Below are 18,682 nucleotides of genomic sequence, written 5' to 3' on the forward strand. Positions count from 1 at the left end.
TCGGTCATTACGACTGTCAAAGTGCAAAGAAGTACAAAACCGTGTATTCACCAACGCCTGCATTGCCATTACTCTTTCTGCAGACAAATGTTAACTGACAGATTAAAATATATCAACTTCATAAACGGTTAAAATTGGGACGTAGGGTGGCGAGTAAGCCGAATGTGTGTGGCTCTGTTCGTGTGTGTGGCTCTGTGTGTGTAGCTCTGTGTGTGTGTGTGTGTGTGTGTGTGGCTCTGTGTGTGTGTCTGTGTGTGTGTGTGTGTGTGTGTAGGTGCAAATGCAATAGGTCTCGCATTTGCGAGAGATTAAGCTATTGGCATTGTAAATGACAATGCCATTTATTTATCTGTTTTCAAAACCAACACATAAATAAAAATGTTGTCATTTACAATGCCAATAGCTCTAACTTTTGCAAAGGCGAGACCGTTGCATTGTAAATGCTTGTTCTTAAATTGGGGTATTCATGTTCGGGATTTAACAATGAGCCAGTAGCACAATCTCAAACAGCATTGCAAAAACAAAGAGTTGTGTTTAGTAGAGAGCATTGGCTGTGATGTCAAATGCATCTAATACAAACAAGAAAAGGAGAGTGGAACTTGTATTTTTGTAATTGAATACTCTTGCTGGAGAAGCTGACCCAGATAGACCTGAAAGTCCATGAACAACTATTATAATGAAACCTGTTGTTGCCTGATACATTTTTTAGGGCACTGCCGAACCTGGACAGGTCACCCATGTCTGGATCCTGTATAAATAATTACGTACTGTTCACCAGGTCATGTGTCTCTTGTGCCTAGTAATTCATTATTTTTGGAAGACTAAGCAATATAAAGTGGACTGAGTAGCTTGTAGGAGCACTTTGGTAGATAACAATACAAGGAGTACAGTTATGCTGATTAAGATAGACACAATAAAGCCAATTAGAGTGAAACTGGTGGTACAGATTGCAAAAGTGTCAACACCAACCTCAGTGTATACAATCTTTATATCCTTCTGCAAAAGAAAATACTTAGTCGACTATGAAACCTAGGCTCACGAGTCAGCAGGTGTTGGTGTGCCACTTTGTTTCTAGTCTATACGTTCATAAACAAGCCCAATTTTAATGTGCACTTGCATGTTGAGAAAAAACAGCTATTCTCCACATTATCTCTTGCCCAGTTTTTATGTGTAGACCCAACATCACTACTTTCTTTTTCTCGTTACATACAACTTTTGCTGTCAGCCAGACCTGTTTAGCTTACTGGCACAACTGCTGTCACTACATGTTAAAGGGGGCTTTAGAGGAGTATTTCTCTTTCATCACATGCTGTTAGGTGTATCATACCTCTTTGGAGTGATTCCTCTGGTGTACACTTTGCTGGTTAAATTCACGAGCAGCAGCTGCTCAAATGAGCTATTTGCGAAATGAAGAAGCCACCAAGAAAAAGCGTCTCTATTCATTTTCTTGAAGTATAATATAGATACGTTTGTAAATGGATAGTAATACTTGTTGTGTGCGTTTCTTACTAAAGAAAATACCCATTTATGTTAAATCTACTTGAAAAATAAAAACGAAACTATTTGGTTGAAAAACGACTTTCTGTTTGCACTTTGGAAAGCCTCTGCCTAAAACGTCTGTTAGTTCGGGGTGGAGAGTGTCAGCCGACACACTCCCAGTGCAAGAATGGCACGAGTATTTCTATTTTCTTATGCGTATTCTTCAACACCAGCCGGTGCGAAGATCGCGAGTAGCAGTGCTCCCTTATCGATCTCTAGTTCTGCCGAGAGGACATCTTAATCCGTCTCCATCCGCTAGGACGTCTCAATCCGTCTGCGTGTGTGGGTTACTGACTCCGAGAGTCCGCATAAGAAAACAGAAATACTCGTGCCATTCTTGCACTGGGAGTGTGTCGGCTGACACTCTCCACCCCAAACTAACAGAACAGTCAGAAGAAATCTCCACCTACCAGAAGGCTGTCCCACCTCTTTGCAGTCCTGATGAAGACCCGCCACTGATGCATTCACTTAGGGTTGATCGTCGACGTTCTGTTTATGTATCGGTCCGCACAGAGTCTCAATGAAACAAAGAAATAAGTTATCCTGTCCGAGACTATTTTGTTTGAAAGTGGACAATTGTGATGTAAATGTAAATGTAAATGTACAGGAATTTATATAGCGCAAATCACCGAGCGGTTTCTAAGCGCTTGCTTAGGGAACCCGTCCTGGTATTCCCCTGTGAGATAACCCCGGCAGGGTATCCGCAAGGTGAAAGCCAGGCATCCCGCCGCGAGGGGCCGTTGTGGAGATTAAGCAAGCTATTGCCCAGAGTTGCAGAGTGTGAACCCGTGAATTGAGTAGGCACCGGAGCGAGAATTGTCGAGTCCATGGACATTTTTAGGACTCAAGGCCGTGCCGGGAATTGAACCCTGGTCCCGGGCTGACCTCTGCTTCCAGGTCTGCCTCCTCTAACCAGTGAGCCACACTTCTCCACGATGTAATGTTTCATCTTTATGTAGGATCATTTGTGCACTCTGTTTAATTAAGTTCAGCACTTTGTCACGAGTCATGACTTACTCACCCAATGTATATTCAGTCCATGTGTTATGTTTGTGTTTTTGGACAGCTTCGCAAACATTGTGAATTAATTCACTACAAGGTTAATACAAAAGATTTACCTTTATCACTATTGTGGTCAGTGTGTGTTTCTCATATACCCATCATGGAATATAGTTTGGGTTATGTATTCAATACTTTTTTCAATCTAATTGTGATTCCCAACAGAACCATTGTTGTTTAGTTTCCATACCCAGGTTCTGAGGGTTACTGGGTTACCCCAGTACTTCTAATGGAAAGTTCTCCAGTGAAACAAAAATATGTTAAAAATAATCACTTGTTTACTAGAAATGTAGCTTCTTTCTTATCATTTTCAAAGTTCTTCCCTTTCACAAATGCATATTACTGCATTGTTTAGATAAGCATTGTCATACTGTGTACTTCCTGGTTTACTTTAATATGGTACTGCATGCAGCACATTTGTTCAAATGTGTTAGCACATTAAAGATCGCCCTATTGGTTTTGTCAATTCTTATTTCTCTTCAGTTAGCTCATAAGTCTTTGAATGTCCTGCGGTGGCATGCTTTTTTCTGCTGAATGAACAGAGCATGGGACACTTCTGGCCAGGGGGGCGTCCAGAGTATAACCATACACATAGTGTAAAGTGACTGTCTTCCAGGCCAAGGGAAGACTCACAGTACATAGATTTTTATCGTGCCACAAATTGCGATAGGTGCTGATTTCCTGTCATGCAAGCAGTATGTTGTACCTGCTGACTCCTCAAACCAGTTTTTTTAATATTCAACTGAAATTCAAATGAAATGTGATGGCATCAGTTGGGATAGAGATTTGGTCATGATCTTAAAATGTCCTGTTTCCACAGTAAGTCTGAGTCTAAAGCTTGGACATGGAGGAACCCTGCATCTGGAAGAAAAAGTACCGGATGACATAAGGGAAAGAGTAGTAGCCCTGGCCTTGATGGCGATACAGGCCCTGGTGTCTATCATCTGTCAGGAGGATGAAATTAGGATCTAAACCTAATATGTGCTGACTCCATTTTGAGAGTAGGTGGAACACCAGTTGCCATCAATAGAACTATCCCATGGATAGGTATTGTGTCTTTATAGAGAATATGCTTCCATTTTGGTAAGACCCTTGGTAAGCTTATTTCATTCATACTCGCATAGAAGAATAACAATCATTAGAAATGCAATAGGTCTCGGATTTATTTGAGTTAGAGCTAATGGCATTGTAAATGGCAATGTCTTTTAGCCATGTGTTATGGAGTGTATGCATGTTGTGTTTAGTGGAATTATGTGGGTTGGATTGGAATTGTAGCAATGGTGGCATGCTGCGCTTTAGATTAATATGTTTAAAAGTAAAGTGCACCATACTGCGATTGCTACAATAGTTAATTGTGGATGCGTTAACAATTGATGTGTGCACTGATGGCTGGTGGTGTGTGTGCCTGTAGAAATTGTGCACTGATGGCTGGTGGTGTGTGTGCTTAGTGGAAGCGTGGACTGACGGCTGGAGGTGTGTGTGCCTGGTTGAAGCGTGCACTGATGGCTGGTGGTGTGTGTGCCTGGTAAAAGTGTGCAGTGACGGCTGGTGGTGAGTGTGTGTGGTTGTGTGTGTGGGTGAGTGTGTGGTGGTGAGTGTGTGGTGGTGTGTGTGGTGGTGAGAGTGGTATGTGTGTGGTGTGTGTGTGTGGTGTGTGTGTGTGGTCTTATGTGTGTGGTCTTATGTGTGTGGTCTTATGTGTGTGGTCTTATGTGTGGTGGACTTAGTTTGAGTGTTCATACCCTGCGCACTCACTCTCACTCTGCAGTCATTCTGCACTCACTCTGCACTCACTCTGCAGTCATTCTGCACTCATTCTCACTCTCCACTCATTCTGCACTCACTCTCACTCTACACTCACTCTGCTCTCTCTCACTCTGCACTCACTCACTCTGCACTCACTCACCCTCTGCATTCACTCTCACTCTGCACTCACTCTGCACTCACTCTCACTCTGCACTCGCACACACACACACACACTCTGCACTCACACACACTCTGCACTCACACTCTGCACTCACACTCTGCACTCACACTCTGCACTCACACTCTGCACTCACACTCTGCACTCACACTCTGCACTCACACACACTCTGCACTCACACTCTGCACTCACACTCTGCACTCACAAAACTCCTTTTGCCGACCTCCGAGCAGTGAAAGGCCTTCAGCGTTCGTTCTCTATTTAAAAACGGAGACCTGGAGATCTAGCAGATCGTATCTGTGGGGTTTTAATCTAGTTATTTTTAGCCATCTGCACAGATTAAGCTTGAAGTGGTGAACACAAAGTGGATTGCGTCATAGCTTCGTGTTAGGAACGAGTTGTCATTAGTGACGACCGTGTTTTGAATCCGATTGAAAATAGGAACAACCTATTCTAAGTCTTAGTTCGAATCCAAGCCGCCTCGTTTACCATGTTATACTGCTGATGCGTCACGTGAATTGCATGTGTGTTGGGTGATAGTACGCGCCTGTCACTAAAGTACCAAGAGACTGCTCAGTATGTCGCGTGGATTGTAGAAGTGGTTTAAAGGATTCCTCAGGCCTGCCCCGCTCCTCCCTCAGTGTGCTTATGTGGGGTTGTTATTCTCGCTCAGGAATCCACATCGATAGGCAACAAAGTTACATAGACGATAAAAGCATTCTTTTTGTAACTGAAAAGGTAATGGAAAGAATGAGTCAGTGATGACATCCACGAATTCGTTCTGATCGAGGAGCCCTTGGAACAAAAACAACAAATCTGATAGTAACCGCAGCCGTGACGGCCGCTATAATTGACGAAAAAAAAGCCCGCAGTGATGCGCGCACGCGCGCCACTGCGAGCATATGTTTTGAATTATCTCGGCTGTCAAGCCGCGATAATTCAAAACATAATGCCTTCTGATGCGCGTAACAGACACCAGTAGGCCATAGGTGGAGCTATTCGACCGCCTATGGCCTATTGCGTGTTCTGTTTCTAAAGCACACGCACGAAAAGGCCAATAGCAATGCACCTAGGAACAAAACACGCACGAGCAGCGTGGAATTCCTAGGTACATTCTGAGAAGCCCTCAGAAAAGGACTCTGGGCGAAGCCCACTGCTGACGCAGTGGCTAGGCCCGAGACCTAAAAACCATTAGGACTGAGCCCATGATATTTCTTCTCCCAAAACAATCAAGGAACACCTGCTAGTGCACAATTAGTGTGGCTTTCAGCATCTCTTAAAATAAATCCAGATATTTAGACTAAGATATTATAAAAAATAAAGGTACTGGCAAAATCTTTTTTTCACATCCCAGATCAGCCACTTGCCAAGCATGGGAAGCCCCTGACTCTTGGAACTTTTTCAAAACAATATCTAATAAACTGTACGAGGGAGTGAAGGAAAAGAAGAGAGACAAAACAGTGCCCCATGATTTGCCCCAAGCTAGCGTTTATGATCCTTAAACAATATAGAATTGAAAATGATTTCCTAGTCTTATATTACCATCTGAGAAATTAACTAGAGGTAATCCGTGCTTAAGAGCTGACCTGTTGGTCTTTGGGTTTCATTTACTGGGTTAATATTTTCATTTGTGTAGACGATTACATCTTACCACAGGTATATGTGTCCATTATCAGAATGTGGTTGAGGAACCAAGATTAGCTTCACTCACAGGTTATGCCTTGCCACAAAACTTTGAGTCCCTTGCAACTAAAGGAGGGTTCAAGCCAAGTACATATTCCATGCAGACAAATTAGAGCCTCTGATTGAGAACCTTTTCATGATTCATTAAATGAAGTGTGTTGACCAATGTGATGGGAAGATGGACATTATTACTTGGCAAGTTTTTACATGGAACTTCAAAATAAAATAAAAACTTTTGCAAATAATGTAGTGTGATTGCTCAACATTTGTGACAATGTGCTAAATTGGTTTTCACACCCACAGTGACTGGAGTAAGGCAGGTTTTAGTGGCTGCTATATCTTTAATACCTGTATGATGCAGGGTGGATAATGACAATGAAGTTTGATTATCCATCACCAAAACGCACAAAAGGCTCATTGTTACAAAATAGGTGTAGCTATTGTATCAAGGTACCCTTTTATGTCCAAATCTCACTCTGTCTCCTTCCAGATGTGTACTTTACAAACCTTGGTGGAGTGCTATATGGATCATAACAATATTAGACTCAGTGTAGTGCTAGCCTTGTCAAACAAATGCATAGCTTTGTTATGATTTGAATTCCCACTTCAATGAATAGTGCTACCACTTAAGACAAAACCACACATTACATAAAAGAGATACTGACGCATTACTTTTCTCCTTTTCGGTCTTTGCAGAAGCCATCTTGTCCTGCGTATACAGTCTACAGAGAAATTCGAAACACAGGTTGGAGTGGAAGAAAATTGAGAGAGGCAGTGGAGATGTCTCTTTTGTTTATTATCAGGGTAATATAGACGGTAAGTTAAAAAAAAAAAGTTAAATAAGTCCTTTTATTGTGTGCATTTGTATTTTGTTAGCATGTTTTATGTTTTTGATGTAACGTCATTGCTTTAACTACACTTACTGGAATATAAATACTATTATGTTTAAATGTGTGTTCTGGTTCATAAAGCCAAACATCACACATCAGTGAGAATACATTATATAAAATGTTTAACATACTCAGGTAATTCTCTGTAGGTTAATCTGAATGATCACATTCTCTATGTAAAGAGCATACCTTTGTGAAAAAAAGAATGTGTGTAATGAGCACCGTTTCAAAACTATTTATAGCATATGATTTGAGCACTTTAAGAGCTTAATTACATAATTGTCACAAATTCAGGTATAACCTTCCTTCACAAACTGCGTGAGTGTGGTCCATGCCCACCATATTAACATGGTGACATGTTTACTGGTCAGCCTGACTGGATGTTATTGCAAAAACAGATTGTATAGTTGGGAACACTAAAGCCATGTTCAATCAACAGTGTCTTCAACCGCTTATTAACGGTTTGTGATGCGCAAAGTCTGTTTACGAAGGCTCGTGTCCTCAGAATTTGCCAGAAAAGAACAACAACATATGTACCTTAATGTATAGATGGAAACGACTTTCAGCTAATTAGGTTAGTAGCCTGGTGGGAGAGTGGTTAAAAGAGGGAGGAGCAGGAGAGTGAAATATGTTTGGTAACAAAGCTGGTAAGCTGTTAGTCCCTTTTCCCAAAAAAGGATAAAGAAGGACTTGTCTGTTCATAAACATTTATTTTCTTGATGTCTATTTGTGTCCTGTGTGCTGCTGGTAAGGAACATTTTGAGCATATTAACTTATAAAGTGTTTTTTTTTGCAGTGAAAGTTTAATTTTACTCTTCCTAACAAAATTGCGTGATGGATGACAACTATGCATTTACATTATGCATATTCATTTTCTTCATATAGAAGGTTGCAAATATAGTGACATTATTTAAAACAGACTTTCTGGTGTTGGTGTGATAGTTTGACTTAGGAAAAATTAAGCTTGCGGTATGCATGATCAGTCTCAGCATAGTTGATAAATGAGTAACTAATCTGGCTTCTGTTTTGAACCCTCGGGTACAGAAACTGTTTTATTTTTTTCATTCATTCATTTATTATGTCTACAAAGACTCTAATTCACTTTTGGCTGATCACAGCCGCTTTCACATTAATTTCCATTTTTATAAAGAAAACCGTCTATTCTAGCCTACCCCTAAAAGGTACATTCTATGCTTCCTGGATTGACCCATTGGATTGTCTGCCTTTTCCACAGCACGAGTTCTGCTCTTAAATGTTTTCCCTTCAGGAGAGTACACAATCTCCAGGATCTCTGTATCATGTCAAATGCACTATAGCTGAGCAGTAGAGTAGGCCGTAGGCTTGTACTGCACTGCCTTTTATATTTTGCATTTTGTGTTTGGTAAACTGTTTTGTGCTTATTTGCCTGTTTTGCTCTCTTTCTGTGACCGTTTTTCTCTCCTTCCTCTGTGCCTTTTGCCTTCTGTTCGCCGTTCCCCCTCCCGCTTTGCCGCCTCTGCGTCCCCTGTGGGCCCGCCCCCCGCTCGTCATTCGTCAGCACCCCCCTCCCAGCTGCTCCTCCGTCCCACCGCCCCTTCTTATGGCGGTCGCTGTGCGGTGAGGAGAGCGACCCTTAACCCAGATTAGGCAGGTCGCACCCCACGCTGCAACAGCACCACCTGTTGTCCCCTGCTACAACTCGCTGCTGCTGCTAAGAATGCGAGTTCAAGGCTCTCCTCCGCTAGGCCGTAGGCTTGTACTGCACTGTCTTTTGTATTTTGCATTTTGTGTTTGGTAAACTGTTTTTTGCATTATTTGTGCTTATTTGCCTATTTTGCTCTCTTTCTGTGACCGTTTTCTCGCCTTCCTCTGTGCCTTTTGCCTTCTGTTCGCTGGTCCCCCCTCCCGCTTTCCCGCCGCTGCATCCCCTGTGGCCCAGCCCCCGCTCGCCCATTTGTCAGCACCCCCCTCCCAGCTGCTCCTCCCTCCCACCTCCCCTTCTTATGGCGGTCGCTGTGCAGCAGCGCGCCGAAGGCTTGACTAAGGCAAGCCCGTCTGCGCCCGTCTGCGCCTGGACCGTGCCCAGTGCCAGAACCCCTGGCCCCCCCAAGCACCGCGACGCCCGACTCAGCTACGATGCCAGCACCCTCCATACACTCAACACTGGACGAGACCACACCTGCTTCCAAGCCACCCCCAAGCGCACTCAAGGACCCTTCTCCTGCCGGAACTGCAGCTTCTCCAGCACCAGAGCCACCAATCCGCCATTCAGGACCGAACTCAACTACCTCGCTGCATACTCCTGAGTGCCTGATCCACACACAAACACGCCGTCGAACTCTGGGACCTACTGGACACATCCTGCCCAGACTTCGCCTTCCTGACGGAGACCAGGCTGAACGACACCTCGGCACCCGACATCGCCATAGCCATCCCGGAGGGCTACAAGATCACCCTCAGAGACCTCACCAATGGAGTTGGAGGAGGTATCGCCATCGTCCACAAGTCCACTTTCAAGGTCTCCACCAACTCCGACGACCCCCTCAACACCGCCGAACATCTGCACTTCCAGATCTACAACGACCCCAACACCACCCTCAGAGGAACTTTGATCTACAGACCCCCTGGACCTCGACCACAGTTCAGCGACTCCATCGCCGACTTCATCAGCACGCACGCCCTCGCATCAACGGACTACGTCCTCCTAGGAGACCTGAACTTCCACCTCAAGAACAACAACGACACCAACTCCACCACCCTGATCGACAACCTCGGACTCCGACAACTCGTGACATCACCCACCCACGCCGCGGCCACACGTTGGATCCCATCTTCTCCGCAAGCTCCCACGTATCCTTCAGCCACACCACCGAACTTCACTGGACCGACCATCGCTGCATCCACTTCACCTTCCGGAAACCTACCACGCACCATTGCACCCAACAGATCCCCCGCCGCTGCTGGAGCAAAGTCTGCAAAGACCTGCTAACCACCACCCTCGCCCGGAGCCCACCTGCCGACCCCACCGACCCCGATGCCGCCGCCAGCATCCTCAGGCACTGGATCGACGACTGCACCAACACCATCGCCCCGGTCAAAAACCCCTCCGGCAGACACACCAACAGGAATGCCAGCTGGTTCAACGCAGACCTCCAAGCAACACTGCCGGAAACTGGAGAAGAAATGGCACCACGAACAGACAGCAGAGAACCAAACAGCCCACAAGAACGCCATGCAACAAAATCATCACCTCATCAGAGGCACCAAAAGGACCTCTTTCAACGACCGCCTCGACAACAATGCACACAAGAGCAAAGAGCTCTTCAACATTGTGAAAGAACTCTCCAACCCCAGCTCCAACACCAACGACATCCCACCATCGCAAGACCTATGTGACTCCCTGGCCACCTTCTTCCATCGCAAGATCACTGACATCCACGACAGCTTCGACAACCAGACCACCAGGGCAACCAACAACAACACCACGGACACCACCCACAGCAACCCCCTGCTCACCTAGACCAACATCAATGACGAGGACACCATCAAAATCATGAGCACCATCCTCTCCGGCTCCCCGTCAGACCCTTGCCCTCACCACATCTACAACAAAGCCAGGGCCAACATCGCACCCCACCTCCGCAAGGCCATCAACCTCTCCTTCGAGACCGGGACCTTCCCGGAGAGCTGGACGCACGCCGAAATCAACGCCTTGCTCAAGAAACTCGAGGCAGACCAGAGGAACCTCAAGAATTTCCGGCCCATCTCCCTGCTCCCGTTCCCGGTGAAGGTCATCGAAAAGGCCATCAACAAACAGCTGACCCACTACCTTGAGGAGAACATCATCCTGGGCCCGTCCCAGTCTGGGTCCTGCAGCAACTTTAGCACCGAAACAGCCCTCATCGCCGCAACCGATGACATCAGGGCCCTGCTGGACAACGGCGAGACCGCTCCCCTCATCCTCCTGGACCTCTAAGCCGCTTTCGACACAGTTTGCCGCCACACCCTACACACTCGCCTCCACGACGCAGGAATCCACGGAAAAGCGAAAGACTGGACCTCCTCCTTTCTCTCCGACAGAACACAGAGCGTCCGACTCCCCCCCCCCCCCCCCTTCCGATCCAAAGCCTCCAAGATCATCTGCGGCGTACCCCAAGGATCATCCCTCAGCCCGACCCTGTTCAACATCTACATGACCCGCTCGCCCGCGTTGACAGACTGCATGACCTCAACATCATCTCCTACGCCGACGACACACAGCTGATCCTCTCCCTCACCAAAGACCTGGCACCGCCAAGACCTACCTCCACGAAGGAATGACAGCCGTCGCAGAATTGATGAAGAACAGGCATCTGAAACTGAACTCAGACAAGACGGAGGTCCTCATCCTCGGCTCCACCCCCTCAGCCCAGGACAACTCCTGGTGGCCTACTGCCTTGGGTGCAGCCCCTACACCCACCGACCACGCACGCAACTTGGGTTTCATCCTCGACTCAACTCTCTCCATGACCAAGCAAGTCAACGCCATCTCATCCTCATGCTTCAACACCCACCGCATGCTCCGAAAGATCTACAGGTGGATCCCCTCAGACACGAGAAGAACGGTCACCCAGGCTCTCGTCAGCAGCAGGGTGGACTACGGAAACGCCCTCTACGCGGGAGCCCCGGCCAAACTACTGAAACGACTGCAACGCATACAGAACGCCTCAGCACGCCTGATCGTCAACATCCCTCAACACAGCCACGTGACCCCCCACCTGAAAGACCTGCACTGGCTTCCTGTCAACAAGAGGATCACCTTGAAGCTCCTCACCCACACACACAAGGCACTCCACAACACCGGACCAACATACCTCAACAGACGGCTCACCGGCTCACCTTCTACACCCCGAATCGCCAGGTCCGCCAACCTCGCCCTCGCCCCCGCATCCAAAGAACGACCACCGGCAGCAGACCGTTCTCCTACCTCGCCGCCAAGTGTTGGAATGCCCTCCCCACCCTCCTACGGTAGACCGAAGACCTTCTGACCTTCAGGAGGCTACTCAAGACCTGGCTGTTCGAGCCGTAGCTGCTCCCCGCTCCCCAGCGCCTTTAGACTCTCACAGGTGAGTAGCGCGCTCTATAAATGCCTTGATTGATAGCTTGATTGATTGATTGCCCACACACATGCTCATACTCACTCGTTTTCATGTACATTTATTGATGCCCATCAGATAATCCAGAGTATCAATGTCAAGACTTGCTCTCTTGTATGAAACATTATGAAAATGTCAAGGTGATAAGTAGTCATCAAGTGGGATAGCAATTGAAAAGCTTTTCTTACGCAAGCTACAGGTACATATGACCTACTTTTTAGAATTAAAGGAATTAGACAGGGCAATTAATGGAGATAACCTGATGTCCAGTCAGACCTAACCAACTAGTCTTTAACATGGGGTAGATAAAAAATTGGGTTCAAGGTAATTATGAAAGTACCAGACAACATGTTATGTTAGAGCAGGGCATATAGAAAATGCTAACAAATAGAGTATACCATGATGTTAAAATATTGTTATTTGTTTATAGATACGAAGTCAAATGTTTTTGTCCTGAGGAAGGTGTCAAGATTGAGTAGCACCGAAACGCCGCGTCGACCTTTTTTACAACACTTTGACTGTATATTTTTAACCATGTTGCCATCACAGATGGTATTTTATATTTTGTTTGATAAAATCTTTTAGACTGTAACCCAGATGGGAGGCTTATAATAAATCTTGTATATTTTAATACTAATTCTTTAGCATTATTGTTTTTACTCTCATGTATTTTATGAATTTGTTTAGACTCAGCCCTGTAGTCTGCCTTGTTGTATCCCTTGGATAACCCACTAAGAGTCACCAAACCTCAACATTGAATACCCCTGTTTAGCCCTCTCCCAGCGATCCTAGTCTGCCACAACTAAAACAGGGACTTTCAATTTTTTAAGACTGAATATCCCCCTCCCTGAGATAAATAATAGGGGATCCTCCACATTTTGTGAGCTTGATGCCCATCCATACACAAGCAGCCACACAAACCCACCATTCACAAGCACATACACACACCCACATCTGTTCACAGCATGCACTCATAAATACACATGCCTTCATACATAGACACATACCCAACATTAAAACAAAAGTTTACCGGCCACCATCGGTGACATTGGGTGGTGGAAAGGTAGCCTTGTGGCTCCTGTGGACCTCAGGGAAGGGACTGGCAGAGGATCCCATCACCTCCTCTCATTTCCAGAGTTTGTCATGGATCAGCCATTGAGAGGAGGACTATCCTTACTGGTCACAGAGTGGGTGGGGGTCATTGAGAAATGCGGATACCACCCCACACTGTGATGAAGCATCAGTGATGATCAGTTAGCCCAGAGCACTTTAGGGACTAAAACTGAAGTGCAATGTCGGAGTCTATCAGTAGCGTGCCTCCGTGTCATGAAGGGGACGACCTCAAAGAGATTTTCCGGTGAGGAGTTCACAGCCTCAGGGCTGTGAAATCATCTGCCCAGCAAAGTTTAGATATGGTAGCCAGGCGCCTCCACATTTAGCACATGTACAGCCCCTAGCTGCCTGCGTGAACATGAAGAGTGCTTCAGCCTGACAGGTGCTGTTAATGCTTTGAAAAAAAGGGTGTTGGGGGGGGGGTCATGGCCCCTCCGCACTTAATGTCACGCTGCCCTTGGTCAAATCACACCTTTATCGATTACGCTAATTAATTTAATTGATAGTTAGTTAAAGAGGTATTGAGTGATTTTCTTAACACCAAATTGTTTTCTCAGCTTATCAAGTACCATAGGCATAGGCATAGGCTCCAATATTGCTTTCTTTTCCGAGATGTTAGCAGCACCGTTTGTATACATCGCAATTGACATAGATAAAAAGAAAGCTCTCATATACATTACATAAATTATTTACAACTTAATTTTCCCAATTGTTCTATATTTTCTTCACTTTGTGTGGACCCTTCTTGGCATACGTAGTTGCACGAGTATAGACTCTTTGCATCTTGAGAATCCACTGAGATACTCAGGATATCTGATTTCCAGTTCGCCAGAATCAATGATCTTGCCACTAATGTGGAATAAAAAGTAACAGGCGTTGCCCCATCACCAATATTGCTTATGTTTTTTTCTCAGTTTGCTTTGCTGATCAAGTAAACCTCTCAGTGCCCAAAGTTTTTTTCTTTCCCAAGTTGAAGATCAACCCAGGGTTTGTCAATTCAGTGGTACAGCATCCAGAATGGGCCAGCAGCTGGTCACCCTGATTCACCTCCTTTGTGTATTCGTGATTCGAATCCCAGGCTGTTGCTAAAGCTTCTTGTTTACTGGAACACCACTATCTCTCACAAGATATGTCCTTCCAAGATGGTAAACTCTATGTTTTCGCCATATCCTAAAAATCTAACATAATCACCTTTTGTCAAACTCCAGATAATGACCAATGAAAAATTGAAAAATCCTGCTCCCTCAAAACATGCCACTGAGTAGGTGCTTTCATTCATTCGCTTTTTATAGCAGTGAAATTCAAGGAATATCTACTCTAGCTTCTTCTCACTGTCGTTTTGACTTCTTGACCGTCAGAACAGCTTCTTTGCCAGAAGCCATGTTAGAATTCTGGTCTTTATTTTCTTAAGACTGCCTGTCAAAGCACTATATTTGAGTTATGTAATATGTGTGTTTAGTTACATGACACCTTAAAGCAAGAGAAACACCTGCCCCAACTCCTGAGACTGGGCCCCAAAACGGGGTCCTGAAATAAACACACAGTCACCGGAGCAGATTAAATGCAGGGAAAGTCGGTCACACCAGTTTATACAAAAATATAATTTTTTAATTGATTTTTAACACATGTTTCAAAGAGGTTAGATGCTTGGCATGATACAAACCAGTGCATCAGATATCAGTAACAAAATATTCCAATATATAAAATCCCACACTCCCCATTCATACTACACATTCAATCCTTCAACTGTTCCCAAAACTCATCACACATATTCATACCTCATCCACACAATTCAACACATTCAAAAATAAGGGAAATAGAGAAATGCCACAAGATGGTTGCGGGACAGGATAGTGCAATACTGGTATCTGGTGTGACCGACTTTCCCTGCATTTAATCTGCTCCGGTGACTGTGTGTTTATTTCAGGACCCCGTTTTGGGGCCTAGTCTCAGGAGTTGGGGCTGGTGTTGCTCTTGCTTTAAGGTAACCCATCCTGCACGTGCCCAAGAGGGATGCTTGGATTACAGCCACAAATCCTGGGCAGGTCCATTTTGGCAGAGATGTAACTTAAGCTACGATGTTGCTGTATTATCAGATTTTGAGACTGTGTTTAAAGTGCAGGTGTGCTGATCTGATACTTTCTGCCAGGAAAGTTTGGCAGAACTACACAGTTCCTTATACTGAGCTGCCATAATGGCCTGCATAACCAAGGACAAGTAATGGGTGGTTATTGGCATGCGCATAATATGGCCGATTCTCATCTCAGAATATGTTGGAGTTGGTGGACACTTCAAGTGAGCACCATTAACAGAAATATGGAGAAGATAGGTAGACCCGAAGAATGTATCCCACAAAAATATTTATGCCCAGACGGCCATTCATTTTTAAGCCCAGACAGGCATTCATTTTTATGAAGTTTTAGTGGCCCGCCATCCACGGAGGCACGTGGCAGGCCAGGGAGGGCATTTATTTTTAGGAAGTTGAGCCTGCTGCCTACAGAACTGAAAAATAAGATCTCTGTGTTTGGTGCTGAAAGAACAGCAGAATAAAGTGCGAAAAAATGCTGCACAATTTCTATATTTGTGCCGCAAAAGGTGCTAATCCTTGCCACAATATCCTGAAGAGGCTGAATGGAGGCACACCAGTAGAGAGTAGAAATCTCGAGCTGCACCTTACAATGGTTTTTCATTGTGTACCAAGTAACTAGCTATCCATATGGTATAATATAAAGAGTGAAAAATGATTATCAAGTAAACCTATGTATTTCTCAAATGGAGTTTAGGAGCAGTGGCTGTTTGTACAACGCCAAATTGGTGGGTTTTCATACTATCATCGGATTCAAAGGGTATTTTGCAAAATGTCTTCTGTCATACAGACTAACTTACATTTGGAAGGCACAGATACAGAGAAATCCAATTGATAATAACACATATTCTACTATTCTGTGTTACCACATCTCCTAATACTTTATGGTTGATAGCTTTATTTCGATATGCAAATATATCTTAAAATCATTACATACATGTATACAACTACAAATCATCAATTTAAAAATGCATTCGAGAATTAAAACAAGTAAAAATGTCATTGGTACATACAATAAGTTAGTTAAGAATGAATTAAATTGAAATAGACAGTCTTTTAGAGCGACCATGCCCATTTTAAAAATTTTGAGACACCACAGACTATAGGGGGGAAGTATCAGTTAATAAAATGCGTAACGCCACCATGTGCTGGCGTGTCCCTAATAGTCTGCAGAGAGGTTTAAGCCAACACCTCCTTGGTCGAGAATAATCGGGGCACTCAAAGAGGATATGTGCCACCGTCTCGGGCCTTGTGGAACAAAGGGCACAAAAAGGCGAAAACTGGACAGGCATTTTCCATCTTGAAAGGAGATCCCCTATCGGAAGAGTGCCTACTCTAAACTTAAAGTAAAGAGCCCTGTCAGTTGGCATGGTAATCAAATCCAGATAGGGTTCGTAGGCCACCACGTCCTTAATTCTTAGAAAAGCTGCGGTGGAATTGCAGTGACGGGAATTACCAATAAGCTGCGAGGAGACCCATTCCCAATACAGTTTTTTCAGGATAGCCTTGGGTGGAGAAGATTTTGTAGCCCAAGAAGCCCCCAAACCCAGTTCCCCCAAGAGGTTTTTGATATCCCTTAACCACTTAATCTTGTACCAGCCCCCCATTCCCATCACCTCAGACAGCCCATCGGCATATGATTTCAGTTCTGGGACCCTCCACAAACGGGCCCATAAAAGCAGTGGCCGGAGGCGAGCCTGATCCTTGATCGATTTACAGCCCACGTCCAAAAGCACGGGAACTGTGGGGGTGCTCAAGGGGAGAGCCAGTAGGTCTTTCAATAATTTGTTCTCCGACTTGGATAGAGCCTCCAAGTTACAAAGACCCCATAACTCTGCCCCGTATAACGCTGCAGTGACTCCTCTTGCTTTGTAAATGTCAATTGCGGGTGCCACGGACTGTTTAGATGAGGCGCGATACTCCCTTAGCAGCGCGCCCCCCACCCTTTTATGGCTGAGAACCATCTTGTTAATATGGGGTGTCCAGCTCATAGCATCGCTCATGTGTATTCCCAAATAGTCAAACTCAGAGACTTTCTCAAGGGAGACAGAGTTCAAAACTGGAGCACGTCCTAGTTTCCTTGGTGGGTGCATGATCAGGTATTTTGTCTTGTCTACATTGATCACCAAACCCCTTGCCGAACAAAATTCCTGGAAACGGTTCAGAAGCTTCTGGAGACCCTGGGGAGTCTTGGCAATGAGGAGGGTGTCGTCTGCAAACAGTAGGGTAGGGATCCGTACGCCCCCCCCAGGGAGGGTGCATCTGCTGGTTCTTGTAGCAGGTGCTCTACCACACCATTTACGTACAAGGAAAATAGTGTAGGAGCCAGCACACATCCCTGTCGGACGCCCCTACAAATCGGGATCCTGTCTGTCTTTTCCCCATTCTGGCCCCAGCGCACCTGGGCATAGTTATCTGTATGGAGTTTGATCAGGAGCGACAGAATGTAAGGGGGCAACCCAAGACCCTGCAGAACCCTCCAGAGTTCCTCCCTAGGAACCAGGTCAAAGGCAGTCTTCAAGTCAATGAAGGCCAAATAGAGACTGCCTTTGCCCAGCCCCACCACCTTCCAGTGCAGTAGCATCAGTCTGAAGACCTGTTCGATGGTCCCTGTTCCTGAGCGGAATCCCGCCTGAAAATCCGACAGGATATGAATTTCATCCACCCAGTGTAGAATCCTCCCCAGGATCGCCTTCCCCACCACCTTTTGTGTCAAGTCAATCAGGCTTATCGGCCTATAGTTCCCTGGATTGTCCCGACATCCCTTTTTAAATATGGGCACAACCTCTGCCCCTTTCCAGGATTCAGGAACAGGTCCTCCCTCCATGATAGCATTCAAAAGGGCAGTTACCGGATTGCCCCATTCAATCGGGTAGGCATGGAGTAAATCCCCTGGAAGCCCATCAGGACCAGCTGCCTTCAAGGGTACCAAGGACTTGATTACATTCACGACCTCCCGTGAAGTGAAGGGGTCGAGAACACTGTCCTCTGCCAAATGGGTAGGGGAAAATGGCTCATTGAGGGACCCTTCTACCGGGGAGTACAGGGCCCTGAAGTGGTTAAACCAGGTCTGGGCCGGGATAGTGCAAGTCCTCAACGTATCATCAGGTCTGTTCCTGGATCCCACCAAATTCCAGAAGCCCTAACATCCTTTCCTTTGCTAGCATCCAGAAGGTCCGCCCAGAACTTTTCCTCCCACTCCTTTTTCGCTATTTTTAGGGTTTGGGTGTAGATCTTCCTAGCCGACCTGATCCTAGTTTGGGACTTTGATTTG

At 45.6% G+C, this 18,682-nt stretch overlaps 1 protein-coding gene across 2 annotated transcripts in view; it reads left to right on the forward strand.

Moving 5' to 3' along the window:
- Positions 1–18,682, forward strand: part of JAM2 (junctional adhesion molecule 2) — a 314,246-nt gene that overhangs the window by 176,615 nt on the left and 118,949 nt on the right. For both annotated transcript variants that reach the window (XM_078658366.1, XM_078658365.1), the window contains exon 3: positions 6,902–7,021. In XM_078658366.1, the coding sequence (XP_078514492.1) occupies positions 6,902–7,021 (120 nt within the window). The remainder of the gene's footprint in view (positions 1–6,901; positions 7,022–18,682) is intronic.

This window comes from Lissotriton helveticus, chromosome 8 (assembly GCF_964261635.1).
Source record: "Lissotriton helveticus chromosome 8, aLisHel1.1, whole genome shotgun sequence".
NCBI classification, from domain to species: Eukaryota; Metazoa; Chordata; class Amphibia; order Caudata; family Salamandridae; genus Lissotriton; species Lissotriton helveticus.